Source organism: Coffea arabica, chromosome 11e (genome assembly GCF_036785885.1).
Source record: "Coffea arabica cultivar ET-39 chromosome 11e, Coffea Arabica ET-39 HiFi, whole genome shotgun sequence".
Classification (NCBI taxonomy): Eukaryota; Viridiplantae; Streptophyta; class Magnoliopsida; order Gentianales; family Rubiaceae; genus Coffea; species Coffea arabica.
In genome coordinates, this window is record NC_092331.1 from 60482688 (window position 1) to 60501681 (window position 18994).

At 34.8% G+C, this 18994-nt stretch overlaps 2 protein-coding genes across 2 annotated transcripts; both read left to right on the top strand.

Annotated features, from left to right (window-relative positions):
- The first annotated feature begins 3135 nt into the window (after positions 1 to 3135).
- On the top strand, positions 3136 to 4201 carry LOC113717718 (transcription factor bHLH167). Its single transcript, XM_027242515.2, has 3 exons — positions 3136 to 3317; positions 3416 to 3730; positions 3863 to 4201. The coding sequence occupies exons 1-3, from the start codon at positions 3198 to 3200 to the stop codon at positions 3953 to 3955; spliced, it is 528 nt and encodes a 175-aa protein (XP_027098316.1). The 5' UTR covers positions 3136 to 3197; the 3' UTR covers positions 3956 to 4201.
- Positions 4202 to 11462: 7261 nt separating this feature from the next.
- Positions 11463 to 13359, top strand: LOC113718636 (transcription factor bHLH168). Its single transcript, XM_027243522.2, has 3 exons — positions 11463 to 11675; positions 11997 to 12290; positions 12892 to 13359. Exons 1-3 carry the CDS (start codon positions 11487 to 11489, stop codon positions 13015 to 13017), a joined length of 609 nt encoding a protein of 202 aa, XP_027099323.2. The 5' UTR covers positions 11463 to 11486; the 3' UTR covers positions 13018 to 13359.
- The last annotated feature ends 5635 nt before the right edge of the window (positions 13360 to 18994 follow it).

The following is an 18994-nucleotide window of genomic DNA, read 5'->3' on the forward strand; positions in this document are numbered from 1 at the left end:
ATCGTCAAACTAATGAGGCGAGTGATCTTGAGGTAAATTCAAAAGTTATCATGAAAAATCAAAATCATTCCACAAAAAGGCTTGTTTTTGACTTTTAGTGTCCTGTTCCAAGAAGGAAGGCGTTCACATTCTGTGAATGTGATGTCTCCGAGACTCCTAAGTTCCGAGACTCCTAAGTTCGCATTTTACGGATGCGTGCTCGGGAGTGTTTAATTTAGTGAGAATTAGTTGGTAAATGTGAACTCGAAAGGATAATAGAGTTGGGAATTGTGCAAATGCAAATTGAAGCTCCCCAACTGCATGGTTCCTAATTATCGGGTTTGTAGCTGGACTCGCAGCTTTTGTTTTGCAGAATTCATATTGTACTCCAATTCATGTCCAAGGTTATTATTTGATTTGCATTAACATTAAACTTGTTAGAAAATTGGCTTAATTTCTTTTAAACAGGTTTTTGATTTTATGTGAAAGTAATTAGTTTTCTAATTAGTTTAGTTATTTGAAATAGTCTAAGTTATTTCCTATTCTGCATAAGTCTACAAATTAGCACTAGTTTCCTATATTATTTGGGTTTTGTCCAAATAATACTCTCTATAAATAGGTGGGTTGGCATATTACATAAGAGACACATAAGGGGCACAGAACGTGACATGTAGCCTTATACATGGGGTGTGAGAGACGGTTCTTGAGAGATGAAAGATGGTATACAAGAGTTGAGTTTAGATTTAAGTTGTATTCTTATATAAGATTTTTCTCTAACAATAAAGAATGGGTTTCTTTCTGTGGGCGTAGGCTCAATGACGAAACCGAACCACGTTAAATATTTTTATGCTTGTGACTTATTTATCATTAAATTATTGTGTTCTTAATATCTCAATAATTGTGTGTTCCGCGCTTATATCCTAACAAAGTTACATTGCAAGTATCAACAACTCATACTTTATTGACATCTAATTATTTAGAAATCCTCTAGTAAAGTAAAACTCAAATTTGCTCCTTTCTTTCGTTGTCGAAGACTAAATAAGAAAATTTGCAATTTGATAAATCAATGAACCATTTGATAAACATATGAAAAATTGTAAATTACTTTCAACTGACTTTTTATACATTACGATGCAACTATTCAATCTCAAACTCAATAGTTTTTATTTTTTTTCACTTTTCTCAATTGTTTTAGAAAATGAATAAAAAAGATACAGAAACAAGCAATCACAATGTTTTTATGAAAAATAAAATAATAAAAAAGAAAGGCAAGAGAGCTCGCATCTAAGATTTTCTTTTTTGCCTTGTTTTGATTTAAGAATTTTCATCTTCAAAATCAATCTACCGAATTTTCATCCGGCAATCTTAATAACACTAGTTGGATGAGTCACGAATGACCTCAGCTAGCGACAGCGATGAATTGCTTATAGTTTGACGTAAAAAAAGCTTCCAAAGAAAAGTGTATTTTCAAAATCAATCTACCGGATTTTCATCCGGATTGGTTGTGTTTGAATTGCATTTTTCTAGATTTTTTATAGAAAAATTACTGTAGTGATTTGATATATGTAAAGTAAAAAGGTGATTGAAAAATATGTTTACGAAAAATATAACAAAAAATTGCTGTCCATCACACTAGTTGGATGGGTCACGAATGACCTCAGCTAGTGATAGCGCTGAATTGCGTAATAATTCCGTCAATTGCAGGTCCACCAACAAGCGGATATGGTTATTAGGCAACCCTGATTTCTCTAGGAGATTGTAACATATATTGTTGAGGTTTTTATATACCATCAGTGTTAGATGAATGATAACTATGAAAAATTTGAATTTAAAATTTAATTTTTGCATATATATTATAAATCAAACGATAATAGTGTATATACTATTAGTATATATAAGATTTACTTTATTATATGTAATAATATTTATAAATTTGTGTGTACGAGTAAAATATATCCAAACAACAAAGCTCTAAGTATACTCTTAAATTATTCAAAAAATGCAATAATTATACAACCGCACAAATATCATAAACTTAAGGGTAAATCACATATAATCTCCCTATCGTTTCGTCTATTATCATATAATCCCTTTAATGTTTCAAAATGTCCACTTCACCCTCCTATGATTTTATATAAAGTGAAAATTTGACGAGAAATAACTTATATAATATTGTTAATTGAAATAATCAATAGTGCTCTTATTTAAATATTAAATCGATCGATGATTTAGCTTATCTTATATCAAAGTATAAGAGATTAGTGGATGAATGCAAAATTACTGGGGAGTAAATTGAATACTTATACAAACCATAAGGAGGTTACATGTGCTTTTAGAGCGCATTGAGTATATGCACCGTAACTGATTATGTATTCTGTTCATTTTTCATTTTACATAAAATTATAAGGGGATTATGTGGCTATTTTGAAAGTTTAGAGGGTCATCTGATATTATATAAAATTACAGGGGGTTATAAGTAGTTTACCGTAAAGTTAACTGCCGCAAAGCTATTCATTTAGTTTGTTATTTGATCACGTGTCATGCACATTCGGTTGACTTGGATCGTGTTACATTATTCTAGGCCTGTCAACGGGCCGGGTCCGGGCCGAAATTCATTATTCCGGACCCGGACCCGGCATACCAAATCGGATCCGGATTCGACCCGTTTATCTGACGGGTCTTCTACTCTATGTTACGGATCCGGATCCGACGGGTCTACCCAAAAAAATTATGAAAATTTACAATTTCTAATAAAAATGAAAAAAATATATTTGTACACTAATTTCTAACTAATACAAAAAAAAACCAAATAAGAAAATAAATCAAATTAACTTTACTCAAATACATCACCCTAATCAAATTATATTGATAAATATACATATTTTAAATTATTAATCCATTTATATCTGGATCCGGGTCTAATACGGGTCGAAAAACTATATTCCGTATCCGATCCATTTTTGTGTTTGACAAAACGGATCCGAATCCGGATCCGGGTAACAGAATTAAATCCCTATCCATACCTGTAATAATTTCACGGATCCGGGCAGGGTCCGGGTCTAGACCCGGACCGTTGACAGGCCTACATTATCCCAAGAAGCAGGCTGTTAGGCAGACATGAGCACCGGCCTATATATAGTACACCTCACAGACAAGGTAGTTTCTCACATACAATTCAATTGAAATACAAGAGAGTAGGGTACTGAACAACAACAAATATGCAGGCAGGCAATTTGAAACCAAGAACTCCTCGGGGGGTAATGGAGAGACATCGAAGACAGCAAATGAAGAATTTGTACTCAAAACTTGCTTCTCTTCTCCTTCCTCCAGCCTCCGAGGTAAATCCTTACTCAATCATCCTATTAATTCGATTTTCTTGAGGTTCGTGAAGACGAAGCATTGAGGTGTTTTAGGATGCATCTACTATCAAATGCAGGTGAATTTACCATTACCTGCTTTATTGGACTATTCACTCACTCACGTGAAGAATCTTAAAGAAAGGATCCAAGAGCTCGAAGCAAAGAAGGAGAAGCTCAAAGGTGAGATTGGTAGTTCAACAGCAGATATTGTGCTGCAAGCAGTGAAAATAATTGAAAAGGGTCCAATTCTAGAGGTGAATTTAGAAACCGGCCTGCACAAGCGCTTCATACTGCCTGAAGTCATCAGCATCCTCGAAGAAGGAGGTGCTCAAGTACTAAGTGCCAGCTATGCAACGTTGACCGACAGGGTCTTATATACCATTTCTTCTGAGGTTCGTCTCTTTTGGCTCTCTTGTGTGCGTGCGTGCGTGTTTTGCAGCATGTCTGGTGCTGTTCAAATAAGTAGCGCACACAAGTCGCATTCGGGTACGTTCAACACTGATATATGACTGTTGATTTTGTAGGCATCCTCTCCGAGAATTGGAATAGAGACTTCAAGATTGCATGACAGGTTGAAAGCACTGGGTGGTACAGGATGTTTCTTCTCCAGCCTTTGAAGGGGACTAAGCCGCCTGGGGCGATATGAGTGATGATATAATAAATTTAAGAGGCCATCTTGGCTAGCAGTACTGCATATTTTCGCTTATACATATGTACTAGATAGCTTCTTTCTCTACTTTTTCTCTTTTATCAAAGTACGTACCCTTCTGTGAGAATCTCCATCGAGAATCGCCTGTACATATTTTTAACGGAATTGTTCTGTGTTACTCAGGTAAAAAATATTAAGAGTTCTCTTTCTGTCATGTTACTCAGTATCAATCATCAATCTCAAATCTTTTAAATTTGTAAGCAAGGAAGGGAGCATAATTAGACGTTTAACCGATCGAGTCATCTTCCTAATTAAGTTTTTCATGTTAACCACTGAAGATTGCTTACTTGCAAGAACCTTTCCTATCGAAAATAGAGGTTGAGGGACCAGGCTCCTTTCTATTGTATATATATTGGAAAGATGTTCTTTCCTTTACACCTCAATAAAATTAATTTAGAAATTATTTTTAAAAATTAACACTATTCATAATTTTACATCAAGTGTACTATTAGTTATACATGTACGAAATTGATTAAATTTTGCCATCTGATTAATCATTATAAATTTTGTTACAATTCTGACCCATTTTTTGGCGTTCAAATATTTCGTATAAATTGAATGTCAAAATATATTCAAAAGAATATCATTTTTAGTACATTAATTTAGAGATCAAAAGAAAATTAATGAGATAACTAGATGATTTTATATCATTCTAGTCATTTAGGTATAAACAAATGAAGCTATCGATAGAGATAGATCTCATGAAGGGGATCCGGACGCATGATATCTGCTTTCATAGAAAACAAAAAACGAGTGGAGGCTCATTTTTTGCAACATTTAGTCGCACCGGCCTGTAACTAAGAACGATTTCCTAAAATATGAAGATTTGATAAGGTTTTGGTAACTATCAGTAGTGTCAGGTATAAATTGGAATCAAAGTTTGAATCTATAATCAAATTTTGATCTAAACTTATTTTTAACTCGTGACACACAACATCTCCAAGTACTTTAGTTCAGCCCTTCGGATAGCTCATTATATGTACTTACTAGTATAATGACGAAACAATCCATTTTTCTGAAGTCCATGGATAGATCTGATTGATATTACTCTTTTTTTTTTTTTTTTCTCCCCTGAAACGGTAGAAAATTTTAGATTGATATTATTGGCTTAGGAAAATGATGAAATTAGAGGAGATTTGCAGGCATGTCTGGGGGCCTGTCGTCAATCAACTCTTTGGAGCAACAGGCTACCGATTTGCCCGGTAAATCCTCATTTCCTTGTGCTTAGGTGAAGTGTCTTCTGGATGTCCCCTCACTTGTGGCCTCTGCCTACTCGAATGTCTCTCTCCAGTCCATCTCCTCTGTCTCCTCCTCTCTTCAATCCTTTCCCGTCTGGCCCCAGCCTTCGGATAGCATAGCGGGAGTTGACAATGAGAGTATTCGCGTGTTATGCTGCCTTATTAATTACAAGAACTCACTTTGGATTGTAATCATCAAGATATTGAACCATATAATTACATTACACTACTTCGAAGCTCCTTTTGCTTTTTCCTTCCCTTTCTTTGTTAACGTTAGAAGTTTCTTGAGTTCCATTTGCTTGCGGGTTTTCTGGTGGTGTATACTGCCAAGTCTGAGTCAGTTGGCGAGTATATATATATATAATACGAGCTTTGTGAGAACAGCACAATAATTTCAATCCCCTTCCAACAAACAATACATAGGGCGGTTGCCTATCGTTTTTTTCCGGCTACTAAGTATCAGAACAAGTAAAACAGAAGTAGAGTTGTTGTATGAGTCTCATTACAGAAAAGAGGGAAGGTATTACTTCAAAGACGAAAAGAAAGTGTCCACGTACAAAAGGGTATGAACACAATAATGTCGCCCGTTTAACAGAGAACGAACCTTCGAACAAAAAACAAAAAAGCAAAGAAGATAAAAGACACCGGACCGGAAAGGGATGCGGCTGCGCCGAAAGGCGGGCAAGTTTCTGATCTGAGTAGTATTTCTAATTTAACGCGTGCACGAAACGCCTCAAGATCCAACATACGGCCTGCTTTGGCTTGGACGAGGAGAATTCGAGGTTGACTTGACATGCCAAGTTTTAATTTAAACAGTCATATCCTAATTTCCAAAAAAAGAAAAAAAAAACACAAAAACAAAAAGGGTAAAGGAAGACTCTTTACTTTTCTATCTTTATTTTCTTGCTTTTCGTATTCCGTCTTAATAAACTCTTCTAACAAATTGAAATTCTTGGAATCCCAAACGACTCCCAAATCAAATGGTTGTGTTGATGGGAGGAACTTTCGGCATTAGACATAGGAGCAGCATGTAAATATTGGTAAGGTTATTTAACTACGTTCTTCATACAGATTGGCAGAATCATTCAGGGTCAAAATTAACACTGCATAACACAAGGTCAAACATATTACATCCGAAAATTATCTGATTACGCAAACATATGGTGAATTGATGCAAGTGCATTGCTGCCGATTTCTCATTTGGGGAAGGGTTAATGTTCCCAGTCAAACCATTTTAAGTTGAAATTAAACGTTTTCGTGGGATAGAATTTAACGTCTTCGAGTATCTAAGTACGTGGCTGGTGAATGTGAGCTTACCAATTCAACCAATGATATACAGGTGCGCATGGGAATATATCTTTCAATGTCTATAACCAAAAATATGCAAATTGATGAGTCCTTTCAATATCCTTTTTCTCCGTTGAGACCTTGTTCGGATTGCTATTTTTAGGGTTTTTTGTAGAAAAAAAAAATGAACTGTAACAATTCGATATATGTAAGAGTAAAAGGTAATTAAAAAATGTGTTAACGAAAAATGTAAAAAAGTTTTTTTTTTTTTTTGTATAGAAAATTACAATCCAAACAAGGTAGCATCCAAATTTATTAGATAAGAAATTGTAGTCTTATTCTTTTAATTTGTTTAACTTCTTTGATACATTGCTTGAACCTTGCCTCTTGCACCAAGTAGCGAAGAATACTCTTTTCTTCCTCTGAACCATGTGACCAATGATAATTACAGTAGCGAGACATTTCGTAAACTTGGTGCTTTAATAATGTAGTAATCATAACTAGGAGAACAAAATTCCCAAACTAAGAATTACTTTTGCTGAAAATGATAGGGCTTTGTTCAAAGGTAGTAGACACCCGTTAGTATCTATATTTGAACCAAATCCAACCTATCATGAATGCACATACTAATAGTTATTGTTTTACCATATGTCTACACACTTTTTTTTGCTTAATTAATTTTACATTTTTAAAAATTAACATATGAATTTCATACGAGTCTCACTCATTAGATGAGTCCAAAAAGGTATTAAATAATTCTTGTAGGCTTTTTGTAACTTTAGCTCACCGAAATTTCACACAGTCTACTATATATATACATACATACATCATACCACATGGCATCCTTCATAATACACTAGTATCATATTATTAATCACAAACTAAACTAGCCTCAATTACTTAGAGTAAAGTAATGGTATAGTATTCTTATTGGTATTTAGACGAACGTAAGATGAATTTGTTCACTTGTCTGAGTTTGAATAGTCTGGGCCAATTATTGTTTATTCACTGGTAGACTTCCTTATTACTCCCTCCGTCCCATTTTGATAGTCCTGTTTTCCTTTTTCGTCTGTCCCAAATTGAAGTCCACTTTCCAATTGAAGAATGTAGTTGTATTTTAATTTTCCTAAAATACCCTTATTCAATGTAAGTTGTTGTTACTATAAACCTACCCATTTAATGAGAGTTGATTCTTTTTTTACCATCAATTCAAGTTCCCATAAAGTTGTACTCTATTTAATGTGAGGGTATTTTAGGAAAATAGCAATCTAAATTTATTTTTCCAACAAAGTTAACTACTTTTTCTTAAACTGTGTGAAAAAAGAAATGTGACTATTAAAGTGGGACGGAGGGAGTATTATTATTTGTCATGGCGCCGGTTTGAGTAGCAAAAGAACGGATACAGCAGCCGATGTTGCAGTTTTGTAGTTTTAGTATATGTTAAAAATCGTAGGAATTGGTGTAAAAATCGATTCGTAAAACGTGTTACAAATTTTTTGGGTGCATGAAAGCTTTTTCAATAAAAACTATCGTTTTGTTATACACCATATTTGGTCAATGATGCATTTGGGACAACCGTTTAATTCCTACCTCGCCAAATCCGACAGCGACTAATCTGGTCCGTTGATTTAGCCCCACACGCCGCAATGCCCTGGCTTTCGTTTCAAAATCAAACATTAGAAATAATTAATGTTCCTAACGCACGCCGGTGACTAAAGAGACATATGGTACAATTGTAGTACTATAATTTAAGAAAATCTGCAGGGCATGCGGGCTAATTAAAAACCTAACTTCACTTTACACCCTTCAACTTGTACCGCTTTCTCATTTTGCACCTTAAACTTAAATTTTGGACATTTTTCACTCTAAATTCTTAATTTTGGACACTTTACACCCTTTGCTTTTAAGTTTGTCCTATTTATATTTAATTAATAATTACATTGCAATATTAATAAGATAAAGGATGGTGAAAATTAATGATAATATGCAATTTTGTTCTAAAAGAACAAGTTTACTAGTGGGGTTGAAAACGACCCTACCGAAAAACAGTTAACCTTGATAGCTTGGTATTCTAATTTCTGAATGCACAACGTTGATTTCTGAGACTCTAGTGCTGTTCGTTGATTGAAGTCGATTATATTGATCCAAACTCCAGATGTATGAGAATATATCTTATGGTGAGATATAAACGGTTAATCTAAAATATTAGGTGTCTCTCGCTTCACATTTTTTGCCATTTTTATGGTCAATAATTCTCTGCACCACGGAGTATTTTGGCAGATATATCTCTCAATTTGGCTGGCTGTAGTTATATACACATGCTGCACTTGTAAAATAACTTCAATTATAAACGTACTAAAGTCATTTTCCACCCTCTAATCCTATTCCTTTTGGCCTTACTTACTTTATCAACATAAAGAGTGTAGGGGGCTTGTTTGACAAAATCGAAATCTGAAATTTAAATTCTAAATTCTGAAAATTAAGCGCAAAAAATATTAAGTTGTTAAATTATTTAAATTGTACGTGTATGATAACTAACTGGATTATAATACTGAATTGAAATATCGCACAAATATTGTTTTCTTTTTTTTTTAAAATAGCATTTATTTGTGCGTGAGAGAGAGAAAATAATGAAAGAATTTAGAGGTGGTATTTTTTTTAATAATGTAAATAGGAGGAGTTGAATTCGGGACCTCTTAATTTGGAGGTGGTGTTTAAGTGTGTGTATAAGATAGAGCATGTACATGCACGAGTGTTTGTGTGTGTGTCGGATATAAGTATGTGTTGTCAATTCAGAAAATTCAGTGAAAAATTTTCACTTACAATTTTGTACACAAATTAAGCAGTGCTTAATATATTAAATAATAAAGCATTTTGGTTATCAAACATATTGAATTCAAAAAAATTCTGAACGAATTAATTTTCAACGATAATTAGAGTTATCAAACACGCCCTAAGGCTCATAGAAAATTGTTCTAGGGGGATTGTCCGACAATATCGCTTAGCAAAACATCGAATCAATCCTTTTCTGCGCCTCTCTTCATTCCATATTATTTCTCCTCTCACGCAAATGCAATCTGACTTATTGCACATCCCATTGCATCTGCATCGAACTTATAGAAACAATTAATTCCTCGTAGGGACAAATATTTCCCCAAAGTAACCAAACAGATAGAAAATTAAAAAGAAATCAAAAACTACTTCCAGAAAATGACTTGCAATGAAATTATTTTCCCAGAGAAAATGTTTTGCATCGTACTAAACAGACCCTTACTGGGTCATAGTCCTTAACTCTCTCGCGTGCACCACTGACGATCTTTTGCGTAATAAAAATGTGTGTCAAGAAAGTTGCAATCGCGAGCTCGCCTGTTCATGCTCATGCGCGGCAGACAGTTGCAACTTGCACGTCGAGGCCCTTAATCAAGAATTCAATTAATTAGTTGGCCGGGAGACGGAGACGGAGACGGGGATGACATGAGCTTGAAATCAGAAAATGCGGCTGTCGTCTCCTTCGGCTGTGGAATTTTTCTGATGACTTAAAAGTCTCCAAATTCCACATTAGTCTTAATACTCGTGATTCACACCATATGGTACCATACCCCGCTCCTCCCAAATCGGCAGTGAGGCGTCATCTTTTTTTCTTTCTTTTCCCCTTTTTAAACGTAAGGTGTCATCTTTCTTTTCTTAGTAAGGAATACTCTTGACTTTTTTTTTCCCACGTTATTTTAATTGATTTGATTAATCAGTCTTTTTCTTAATCTTTTTTGTTCATTTGCTTCTTCCGTATATAAATTTCTAATCCAAAAAGCTAAAATACAAGATTAATTAAAGAGTAGCTTTAATTACTGTGATTAAACTCTATAATCACTTTCTTAATCAATTTTTATAAAAATCGGCTGCAAACAAGAACGAAGTTTAGTGCCTGTAGTTATTTCTGCTAAATTATCCTTCGTTTACGAAAAGTAGAGAGACCCAGGTTATGCAATCAAGACGCACAAGTGAAATTTGAAAAAGGAACCGTATATACTTGATTTTTCTAGTCTAGATATCTATATATGTGTGTGTGTGTGTGTTGAACTGCGGTTTGGATTGATGTTTGAAGTAGACTAAAACTTGATTCTTCTTTTGACTCACAGCCTATGCGATTCAAAGGCTAAAATGGGTAGGTGCATGTTTTTTGTGTCAATATTTTCAAAATTGTAATACCCATTTAAAACCAAGATTGTAGGGGCATGTAAAGGCAAATATTGAAAGCTTCAAAAGAAGTTTTAGAACCCTAATGGGAGGATTAGAAACAAACCTTGCCAAGATAACACACTTAACTTCAAATCAAAATGGTAACCGTAATAATAGAACAAATGGATTTTAGTACTATATTAAAAACACGTAAATGATTTTGTTTCGGATAAAATATATAGGGCTGAATTCACAATTATGTAATCAACACAAAAAACTTACAACTCAAAAATACTGTTAATCCACGCTTAGTGGCACGATTACTAGCACAAGAATGAGCTTTCACTTTGTATTTGTTAACGTATGTACAAAGATTTACTAACTTTCCTGCTCAATGAGTCCTTTTGGCATGCATAATGATAAAAGGTAGAACACACGTTATATCGAATACTTTTTGTCATCATCACGGATGGCTGATTTTTTCAATAGTCACGAACCATCTAATTGCTCTAAGAATGAGAGAAAACTTCACTGTCAACGTGCTCAATATTGTACAGGTGTTTCCAACTTGGTTGACTTGCAGTTTCTTGAGTTTTCTCCAAAAATGTTATGCACACTAGAGGCGGACTCTTTTATACATCGAATAACGGTGCTTCCTCCTATATAAACATACAATTCATTATCCAACTTCAATTCTTCTCCAGCACTAATTAGCTCTGTTTTTCGTGATTAGCAATCATGCAGGCCCCAGTCACAAGTAACCCAAAAAAGAAAAAGAAAAGGCACTGCACTGTAAAAGGACTAAAGATGCAGCCTGAAGGTGTCTCATGCAAAATCGGTCGGAGTGTGAAGGGGAAGCTTCGAAGGCTGCACTTCAAGAATCTCTACTCGCGACTTGCTTCTCTCCTCCCACCTCTTGCCTCCCAGGTCTGCATTTCAGTCAAAAGATTTTTTTTTTTTTTAAATTTGAACTTACTGCGGAGTTCATAGTAATGTAAACAATTGGCGAAATAAAATTCCAGTTTTCGAGTCTTTTAATTTGAGTATCTTAAGAAGCAGATTGTGACAAGCTGTATCCTAATTGATAAATCCTAAATTAAAAAAAAAAAAAAATTCCACCTGCCAAGTCGTTTTTCTCTGGTTAATCTGATAGAATTCTTGGCAAAATCAGCTTAATTATTTGACGTAATTGATCTTTGTGTGACTACAGGCATTTTGAGGTGTTGTGTTTACTATTAAATATTGCAGGAGAAATTGACTTTACCTGCTCTAGTGGAGCAATCTTTTGTTTATGTGAAAGATCTTAAGAAAAGGATAGATGAGCTGAACGCAAAAAAGGAAGAGCTGAAAGAAGATTTGGTGCTACCAGCCATTGAGATGAGTGAAAAGGGTCCAATTCTTGAAGTGAATTTGGTTACCAGTTTGAAGAAGGGCTTCACGTTGCATGAAGTCATCAGCATTCTTGAGGAAGAAGGTGCTCAAGTACTGAGCGCAAACTATTCAACTTCGAAAAACAGGATCTACTATACAATTTCTTCCCAGGTTGATCTCCGTTGTCTCTCGTGTTTCTGTTTCTTTTCCGGTGGTAGCGTGGGTTGGAAAATGGAATAAAAAAAGGAAGGCGCTTAGTAACGTAGCATTATTATCATAAACCCTTTTACTTTGTGACATCAATTATTTAGGTAATTTAATGTGTGTGTGTGTGTGTATATACACACACATATATGTAGGGTCGCATCATTCTCCACCTCATAGTCCGTTAATCACATTATCTTTTGAGATTACATAGCTTCTAAGCTGAAGGTCAAGATGGGAAGCCGAAATTCTGGGTTTTTGACCTTATACTGGCAGCTAAATGACGTTTCTGCCAGCGTATTCGTAGAGTAAAACCCAACTATTTTTCTGGGGAATATTGATATGATAAAACTAAGAAGTTTTAAATATCAAATGTTTATATCCCAGGTTAAACTAAAACAAGATCGTGAAATTATTCAAACGACTCCTTTTAGAAAATTGTGCAGAAAAAAGTTAATACAATATTAGCAACAGCTACTGCATATACAATTATCAGCTGTAAAACAGCCATGATCCATGATACAAGGTTAAGATAAGCACTTCGCTGATAGTTATTTCTTGTTTGAAGGCATACTCTTCGAGAATCGGTATAGAGACTTCAAGAGTGTACCAGAGGTTGAAGACACTATCAGCTGCAGGATTTGCTTCTCCAGCCCTAGGGGGAACTCTGTGCCCACTGCAATTTGAAGGATGAGGATATAAATCAGTGGATCAAACTGATCACTATTACGAGCACTACATGTTGTCTCTTAAATGTCAGGGAAATGTTATTTGGATTTTCATTTTTGTTAATCACATTTCAATTGTCATTTTAATCATATAGTTTTTATTTATTAGACGATATGATAAAATAAATGATAAAAGTGTAAGCAACAAAAAATGGAGTGCAAAATGTTAGTTTCCATGCATCTTGTTTCCCACTCCATGTGAAACTATGTATGGTGTTTGTATGTAATTTGCAAAATAATGTTATGCGTATTATTAATAAATTAATTTTATATACATGATAGTGTATACACTATCATCCTTCTATGTTTGACAATTAATATGAATTTAAATTTAAAATTTAAATTTTGTATGTGTGATATGGATCTAACCATAGTAGTCTATATATTGCTTGATTGTATACAAGATTAACTCATTATTGATTACCTAAAGATGCATTTTCTTTCTCCTTATCTTACTTTCTTCTACTTCATTTTACTTGAAAGCAAGAAAAGGAAATTCATCTCTGAACCAGGCACATTTAACGGGAGGGATTCAGAATCTAGATCATAGCCATAGAATTCTACCATAGATCATAGAAATTCACCCCTTTCCATTTTGTATGGAAAGGAATACTACCTTTTTGTTTCCTTTGAAAAATAAAAGGACGCTTAGGCTCGTGTTGCAAAAATGAACGACGACGTGACACTTTCTCATACATTTTTAAATCACTCGTAAAAGCATGGCGAATGGTAGGTTCGCCCTGTTCGTCCCCAAGCATCAAGTTAATGGATCACAAGCACTCCTGTACTTTCTAAGTTATTGATCGAATATATTTCACCACTTAAAAAAGCAAAAAGTTATCAATACCATACGAGTTTATCTAGGGCACTGTTTGTTGTTTGTCTTGGGGGAACAGGAGGGAAAGGAAATGAAGGGATAACATTTTTTATAGTTGAATTGGTTTTTGAGGAGGGGAAGGAAAAAATTAGGAGGAAAGAGGGAGATAAATTTTTTTTTCCTACTTGGTTTTTGTCTAAAAGTGGATGAAAATGGAGGAAAAGGACACCAAGATCAACGAAAAGTTTAAAATTTTCTAAAATACCTATCATGTGTTTATAAATTAGATTTAAATTATGAATAAATATATAACTGACGCGTGATAGTTTTCTTTCTTTCCTTCAATAATCCAAACAAGGTAAATGGACTTATGTTTCCTCCACTCTTCTTCCTTTTTTGTTCAAGTAAAATCCTCTACTTTCCTTTCATTCCTTTTCCTTCATTCCAAATGGTGCCTTGGTAAATTTAGTGACAATTGACATATTGAATCTTTATTATCATATCATAGAAAATTATTAGATAGACTTAATCAAATCTATACAGACAAACATTACTAGAGATGGCAACGTAGCGGGTTTGGAGTAGGAGGTCCCTCCCCCGTCCCCTACCCTATTGCCAAAAATCTCCTCCCGTCTGGCTCCTTCCTTGGAGGTGCTCATGGGAAAAGAAATCAAATTTGATGCATAATAAAATTTACTGCAATTTTCCTCATTATTTTACAACAAGAATTAAGAAATCAAAAGCAGTATGCTCTTTACATAGAATTGAAGATGGAGCAAAAAAGCTACCATTCAGCAGCTACGAAAACTTTACTTTGAAATACAGGAAATTTTTTTTACTATAATCAGTTTTGTTACCTTGAGGTCGCAACCTCAATTCAACCCTCACAAATCATTTCTTGGATATCAATCAAAGAACAAAAGAGAAAATATAGTAGGAACCTAGTAATTTCCTAATTGATGGAGGGATCAGCAAAATAAATAATTGAAACATTGCAACTAACACATTTTTAAGCATATTTTTTATTTAATTTATTTATGCGGGGATGGGAAAGGGTAATGTTCCCCGTCCCTATCCTGTTTTATGGCGGAGGAAGAAAATTCCCCCCCGCCCCCACTTCCCCCAAACCCCGCCCTATTCTTTCCTCATAGGACGGGTATCCGCAAGTACTTACCTCCGTTATCATCCCTAACTATTACCCACGCATTGGCATGTCTATACGTTGGATTTAAAGCTGGCGGTACTCTGACTTTGCTGATTTGAAACTTAAGGATTACATACCATATTGGTTTGAGAGATATAGAAATAAATCTTTTCTCGCTTTTTTTTTTCTGTGCTAAATTGGAATAGCTTATTTCATTGTGAACGTGCAAAGTTCTTTGATGAAACAATTCTTGTATGACTATGTGAAGAAGCTAAAAGAAAGGATTGAAGATCTTAAAGCAAGGAAGGAGAAAACTAAAGTTGAAGGTGATCGACGTAGTGAAATGGTAGGCTTAGTTTTGCTATTGGTTGTAGTAGTTAAAACGGGTCGAGGTGAATTTAATGACGGGCTTGAACAACAGGTTGATGCTGCGTCAAATCTTCAGCATTCCTGAAGAAAAAGGTGCTCAAGTATTAATGGAAACTATTCAAGGTTTCATTCAATTCCGGGTTGATGAGTTTATCTTCTTTCTGATGTTTCTTATCAAATTTTTGTGTGAGCTGTTTTTATCTAGTACCTCTTTTTCTCATTGTATGTTGAAATAGGATATTATTTAAAATAATTACTGTAATATTTTTTATGTTATAATAGATGTAAGAAAAAAAAAAAAAACCATGGCATTCATATTTAAACCCAAAAACACCAGTTGCATTCATATTCAAACCGTCATGCATATGTTGTTGTGACGTAGTGATACTTGATCACTCACACTCTGTTGTGACGTTCCGGTACGTGTGAATGCACATTCACACCGGCATCACATCACTTGATTGTTTGGCAGGGTTTCTCTTCTACATTTGGGATGTAGGTACAGGCTTCAAGAATCCATGAACGGGTTGAAGACACTGCCGACCACACAGTGACAATGGCGTCTCCAACCTTGACTGGGAAGGAGCTCCAGCCGCAATGGGAGGAAGAAGTATATCAATCAACAAGTTAGCATTAATTTTATCGTCATTTTCTTGCATATATGTTCTCCAGTGCACTGAATGGTTCGCGGTCTATCTGTTGTCTCTTTCTTATGTTCATTCAGTCCTTATGTACACTTTAAGAGCATAATTGTGTTATTGATGTATTGAGTATTTCTCGTCCCAACCACTGAGCTTTCCAACACAAAGATACTAAGTTTCTTCTGGGCTGCAAGTCGGGGTTCGAATCTCACTTACAGTAAAAGAAATTCAAAGGAAATGACAGGGCATTCATTGATTTAGTAAGGTCTGTTTACCTGCTAGCCCCTTACACAGTCTCTTTAGACTCACTCTTTCAATAGAATAGAATAAATTATATTATAAAAATATTATCGTTCCTGCAAAAAAAAGAGTATTTCTCCTCCCATTTTACAATGTGTTTGAATAGGAAATTTTTCAAAAAAAAAATTCTTTAAATAACACTTTGGCACTATTGTGATGTGATATATGTGAAATGAAAATCATTAGAATGATAAAAAAAAAAAGGACTTACTCCACTTTACACCTCTCAACTTGTACTATTTTCTCATTTTGCACCCTAAATTTTAATTTTAGACACTTTGTATCCTCTATTCTCAAGTTTATCTCATTTAAATCAAATCAATAATTACATTTATAAAATTAAAAATATATAGTTTTGTTCTAACTACAATTTCTTAGCTTTTTTTTTACTACTTTCAGTGCATTGTCATTGATTTATATGGTTATAAATCGCTAATATTGTTAGCAAAATCAGTGAAATAAAAGATTATATAAATTAATGAAAATGAGTTGTTTTATTTTTGTCACAATATTTGGGCACCTTTTGACCACTTTCTGCATCTTATTATTGATTTGTTGGCTCCTTTATGCTGTTAATTTTACTAAAATTGTCCTTGATTGGATTGAAATTGGACAAACTTGAAATTTTAGGGTGCAATATGTCCAAACTTGAGAGTTTAGCGTCTAAATATATACAAAATTAAAATTTAGGAAACAAGTTCGTAGGTGCAATGTGGAGTTAGTCCAAATAAAAATATCTAATTGTGCACTTTAATGATTGAAAAAAATGAATTTTCTGAAAACACAAAAAAAAGGGGTCGGAAGATACAATATATAGTCAAAGTAGCTCTATTTTCACGTCATTGATGAAAATTTTCTTACCTATGAATTTTAAGAGAAGCCGAAATCTCTAAGAATTAAGAAACAAAAAGACGAGTTGGTGAAGAAACATCAAGAGCTGGGCATAGCGTAGGAACATATTCATCTATTGCTGCCATTGACTTGCCTATTTGAGCTATCAGATAGATGGAAATGCATGCAGCAGCATTCGAAGAGAATTGAGTTAGAAAATTTTCAAACCGCCCAAGAGTACGTATTGTCTTCTGTGAAGAAAAATGATACGTGAGCCACTGGTTCAACCATTAAAAAACAAAAATCGAAACACATGGCATTCAGATTCCAAGACTGATCGGTTTAGTTTGACTTGAGGGAAAACTTACTAGGTCCAAATATACTGAGGATTACAAGTAAAAGAAGAAGAATTGCCCGAGGAAAAGGATGTATGCTTATCTCTGAAGTATAACCGTAGGAGTAATTAGCAAACGTAGCTAAACAAAGTCGAAACTAATACGTGAATGAAACGGTACAACAAGCTCTTCTTTTTAGCAACTCAATAATTCCCAGGCCCTATTCAAGGCCCCTGAGCGCTTTCACCCCCTTCAAAAAAAAAAAAAAAAAAAAAAAATCGTGCCTTCCACATTTCAATGGCGGTAAAAACGAAAAAGATGTTGATTTAATTAACAGATAATTAATCTAATTAAGTCCAATTATATCAGTTGAATCAGTAACGAAATTCAGTTCGGGAACGAAGGTGCTCATTTAAGTTCCTTAAATTGCTGATCGACAAATTAGAAGTATAAATGTATCCATGGAAAAAAAAAAAAAAACAAGCGTAATGGCCATCTCCTGAAGGAAGATAGAGTGAAGGGCATCGATCCCTGATCTACTAATCCTCTGATCTTTCCCGGCCCGTTCGTTACTAAACAGAAGAAAGTGCTTCATGATGGTGTGAATAATCCGATTAGGTAAATTGGGCGGTGGTGGCAGGAAAAGGACAGGCTCTTGGTGATGCTTATCCAATATTTCAGGGAAATCAAATGTTGCATTTCGCACCCGGCGGTTGACGCGACCGACGACGACATTTTAACCAGTTAGAACCTAAATGTAGAAGACCCAAATGGAAAAAGCAACTGGGCAACTTTTAATGTGAGTTGCTATAGAAAGAACAGATTGTAGCACATGTTAGCATATGCAATACACTACTGCTATTTTATGGATCTGGACATAATGCGGAAAGATGCGTACACATGCAAGTGTCAAGCAAATTAGGTTGTGTTTGGATTGCATTTTTCGTCATTTTTTATGAAAAAATTACTGTAGCGATTTGATATATGTGAGGGAAAAAGGTGATAGCAAAATGTGATCACGGAAAACGACAATATTTTTCGACGGAAACAAGCAATCCAAACAAGGCATTAGCAATCAATCGCCCCCTGATTGAGGAGAACTTTCTTTTGCCCTTGTGGGGTTGCCATCCCACATCGGTTCTTGGGAGATTTGGGATTGGGTTTAGAAGTCCTTGGGAGGACCTCAAAAGTTGTCGGCTTTTGAGGTTTCTTCTGGGATTAGATTTATTAATCTAACTTTCGTCAAAAAAAAACCAATTCTTAGGAAAAGGTCAAGAGGTAAATTCCTGCATAGGATAGTTATACTGGGTTTCGTGTGGGGTCGTCACTTCTTAGTAGCAGCGGGCCTACTGGCTTGCCCTTGTGGGGTTGCCATCCCACATCGGTTCTTGGGAGGGTTTGGGGTTGGGTTTATAAGTCCCAGGGAGGAGCTCAAAAGTTGCCGGCTTTTGAAGTTTCTTCTGGGATTAGGTTTATTAATGTAACTTTCCTAAAAAAAAAAAAAAA